The sequence below is a fragment of the Rhopalosiphum padi genome, chromosome 4 (assembly GCF_020882245.1).
Source record: "Rhopalosiphum padi isolate XX-2018 chromosome 4, ASM2088224v1, whole genome shotgun sequence".
NCBI classification, from domain to species: Eukaryota; Metazoa; Arthropoda; class Insecta; order Hemiptera; family Aphididae; genus Rhopalosiphum; species Rhopalosiphum padi.
In genome coordinates this window covers 51,991,357-51,995,742 of record NC_083600.1, presented here as the reverse complement: position 1 = coordinate 51,995,742, position 4,386 = coordinate 51,991,357, and the positions used below count along the sequence as shown (strand labels likewise).

At 31.0% G+C, this 4,386-nt stretch overlaps 1 protein-coding gene across 1 annotated transcript; it reads right to left on the bottom strand.

Moving 5' to 3' along the window:
- Positions 1-2,829: 2,829 nt before the first annotated feature.
- LOC132930038 (tigger transposable element-derived protein 4-like) lies at positions 2,830-4,001 on the bottom strand. The gene is made up of 3 exons (XM_060995694.1): positions 3,671-4,001; positions 3,547-3,610; positions 2,830-3,442 (listed from the first exon to the last, which is right to left on the bottom strand). Exons 1-3 carry the CDS (start codon positions 3,999-4,001, stop codon positions 2,830-2,832), a joined length of 1,008 nt encoding a protein of 335 aa, XP_060851677.1.
- Positions 4,002-4,386: the final 385 nt, after the last annotated feature.

The following is a 4,386-nucleotide window of genomic DNA, read 5'->3' as shown; positions in this document are numbered from 1 at the left end:
TATGAAACATACGAAATATATTAATCTCATATGTTTAAAGAGTAGTATAATTTATTTTATATTTTATTAAGTGGATATCACTAAATCAGCGTCATATTTTCTCTATCAGACCAACGTACAACATAGATTTTTTTCATTTATTATATTTTAAATGTGTCAACATATTACATGTTGGGTACTACAAGTTTTTTTAATACAATTAAAAATTTATTTATATATAATATATATTATTTATGGAATGGATAATCAGAAGATATGTGATTCGTGTGTTAATTTATTGGAATGAGAGTGATGGGGAGTGAGATTTTGTTTATTAGGGATGTTAGAGCAGCTAGGAGAAGGTTTAGGATTAATTTCAACTCGTTAAGGAAATTGGTGACAATTTTCAGAGGTTGATCGGATGGTGGTGTGTTCGCTGTGGCTTCGGCTTACGAGGGTTTTTCTTTTGGATTTGATCTTAGCGCGTCATGCCCACTCCTGCGAGGTGCAAATGGTACAGCGTGTGTTTGAATGTGTTTCTCTTTTTAATGTTCCAGTTTTAGATTTAATGCGGCTTAATATTTTTTTAAAGGTTTGCCATCCTTTATAATTAGCATCAGTGTGGTTTTCACCACAGTTCCTCCAGTTTTTTTGTGCAATTATCGGTGAAATGTTCAGCCCCACATTTCACGCATCGTGGATTGTGGTGGCAGTAGTTGCATGTGTGCCCATATTTTTGGCAGTGATGGCATTGGGGAGGACCAAGTTGTCTCTTTGTGTATTCGAATTTAACTATTGAGTTTAATATTTTGGTGATTTTAAATATTTCACGATTATTGATGTTACGAACTAGGCTGGTGTTAAATAGTGGAAGTGGCAATTTGTTCATACGGTGTGTTATATTTGTAATGCTGATTACTTTATGCCCAAGATCACTTAGACAGTTTACGATATCTGTGGTAAGTGTGGAGTAATAAAGATGACGTAGTACGACACAGAATGGTTGGGAGGAACAAGGAAGATAAGAGTGGTATTCGTGTTCGGCATCTATTAGATATGACTTAATAGCCATGAAGTTAGAATATATTAGATCTAATAGCTTTACATGACGTGAACCCTTCTGGGCCCACCATGCGAGTTAGATCTTTGCTTATTGAACAAAAATCGGTTACGTTTGTTAGGACACTCTTCGGAAGTTTAATATTAAGTACTTTGGGTTGGTGAGATTTCGTTAGATTGGGTGACGAGTTGATTTTCATTTGTGACGAAGACGTTTTCTTGTTCATCCGTTGCCAAGACTTGGAAACGATTTGGCGAGATGAAAAATCTACTTTTTTTTATCTCGAAACAGTAGACGAAACAGTAGACGTCAAATATATCACTGTGATGGACGCTTAAATTTGAATTCAATTACATATATTTGTTAAAGTTCTAAATTTAAACGCTTACAAAAAAATATCGTGACAATAAAATATTGTTATTTTTTTATCTGAACATCTATCTTATCTATTGAACAACTTACGAGGAACCTTGTATTAAATGCTTAAAAATATATTCATCTTTGTAAAATCAATACATTCATCTCTCTGCTCAGAATCTAAAATTGTAAAATTAAATATATTAAATAATTTTCTAGAAAATATTTAGACAAAGTGATAAGTTATAATCTTCGAAATATTATTCAAAATAATTATTATTGTAATGGGAATTTTACTCTAAGATAACTCAAAAACAGAAATACGTTGTTTTACGTGAATATCCACTCATAAAAATGTAATAATTTTCTTTAGCCACGGGGAAATCCAAAGATATTTCACATTAAATCCATTGCAAACTACATATTATAATATATAATTGTATAATTAATAACATCAAAACATTATATTGTATTTTTTTTATAGAGAGAATTGGTATGTTAATTTATATTTACTCTGATATTTTATTATTTTAATATTTTTAATTACTAACCTAACCTTTTGTTAACGAAACTTATTTGTAGAAAACAATTTTTGTTATTCTATTTAATAGATAGTATACCAACCGTTCAATAACAATATTATTATTCTATCTGGTTCTAATAAAAGTTGTTATAATAATTTATCTTGTCCATACATCGTTGTGATATTTTCAGGAGTGTAGTAGCTAAATGTTATTGATTTATTTAATTTGACAACAGCGTATTTAATAGGTATTTTAGATAATTAATCATTCAATTCTAAAATATCTGAACATTTTATAATAATCTGAAATACTTTTTTCCCAATATCTATAAAATTCTTACTTTAATCATTATATATGTATAAGCATAAGACTTTAATCTATTGATAGCAAATATAATGTACATAGTTTTAAAAATAAGCGTTATCGTTTACAGGTAAAATAAGTGCGTATTATTTTTTTTAACCAAAACTTATTAATTTTCTTCGAAGCTTCCCCGAATGTTGAAAATCTTTTCTACTAATATTTAATTTACATAAAAATACATGAAAGTTACTATTCTTAAAAAATACTTTATATAAGATAAATATAAAGATATTTTATACATACATACATATACAGTAAAACCTCGTTAAGACGCTCTCGAAGGGGAAATCGTAAAACCGCGCAATATGCGGGATAGCGTTATAGGCGATATCCCGCCTATTACGCTCTTAAAGCGTTATAGGCGATACCCGCCTATTAAAAGCGTTTTAAATGTGATAATATGTAGATAGAATAAATTAGAAAAATGTTCATAGTGTGACTTGTTATGTATTACACAGTAACATAAGTTGTATTTAAAATTAATAATAAAAAAACATCAAATATACACACAATAAAATTATTAGGAACATATTTTATAATTATGTATTATTTTCTTGGATTAAAAAAAGTGGTAATGGTTGGTTGTTTCAATACATTATTTTTATATTTATTCAATAAGAAATTTTCCACCCTACCTAGATATAGAAGCATGTTTTCGGAGCCATCAGTTGCAGCAAGTGCCTGTCTCAATGTAGATATTGATTGTACAGTACTAGCGATTGACGGAAGTGGTGGAATGTATTCTTCCTCATCATCACTTGGCTCATCTGGTTCATCGTTTACTGTAGCCTGATTGATAATTTCTTCAAGTTCTAGTGCCTCGTTCGTTATCAATTGGTCGTCAATGGATGTGTAGCCTGGATAAACCTCCTCAAAGTCCCGAAATTCGTCTGAGTCCAAAACGTGAGGGTCTTCTTGTGAGACGTTACCAAAATAGGCTTTGTTGAAACAGTTTTTAATAACTTCTGGTTTTATCTCATCCCACGCAATTGAAACATAATGAATAGCATCTAAAACATTGATTTTGGGGATTTTGGGGATTTCTTCATCGGTCACAGATTCCATTTCTAGTAAATACCGTTGAACTAATTTCTTACGGTATTTCTGTTTTAAAACTTTGATCACACCTTGATCAAGAGGCTGAAGCTTGCTCGTAGCACTTGGCGGGAAAAACACAAGTTTGATATTTGTAAGGGTTATTTCTTCGGATGAACAGGGCAATTATCGACAAATAAAAGGACGTTTCTTTTCTGTTTAACAAACTCGCAGTTGAGCTGTTGAACCCATTCAATGAATAAACTTCCAGTCATCCACGCACGGTTTTGAGCTTTATAATCACACGGTAAAGTGTGTACATTTTAAAAACATCGGGGGGATTTCGATTTACCTATTACCAAAAGTTTTAGCTTGTCAGTTCCAGACCAATTTGAGCAAGTTAAAACAGTTAACCGGTCCTTACTTAACTTACCACCATGACATGTTTCGTCTTTCATCACAAGTGACTTATCTGGCATCAATTTAAAGAACAAGCCAAACTCATCAGCATTGTATATATTCTCGGGTGAATAATCTTTCAACAAATTTGGTAGAATTGTCTCTTTCCACGATTTAATACTGTTGTCATCTACAGCATCGGCTTCCCCACAAATTTTACGATAGACAATACCGTGCCTTTTTCTAAAACGATCAAGCCAACCATTAGATCCACCAAAGTCCATTATGTTCAACCTTTTTGCGATCTCATTTGCTTTTTCTGCCAAACGGGACCATTTACAGCCAAATTTAATGTGCGAGCTTGTATATATATACTGGTATGCCGCGGTGGTCTCTATTCAGAATATTTTTACATTTTTGTTCAAACGTAAGTGATAACTGATAAGTCACTTCATTCTAAAATTAGATTTTTTTTAAACATGTTGAAATTATTATAAATCATTATACACCATAAATTATTTATAACAACTTATAAATAATAATTATAATAACTTTTTTTCTAGCAAATACGGGTAAGTTATTATCGTTGTTTAACTGAATACAATAAACAATTTCATAATTCTATGTATGTAGAATTTGAAATTTGTCATAACAAAGTTCATTTGCTTG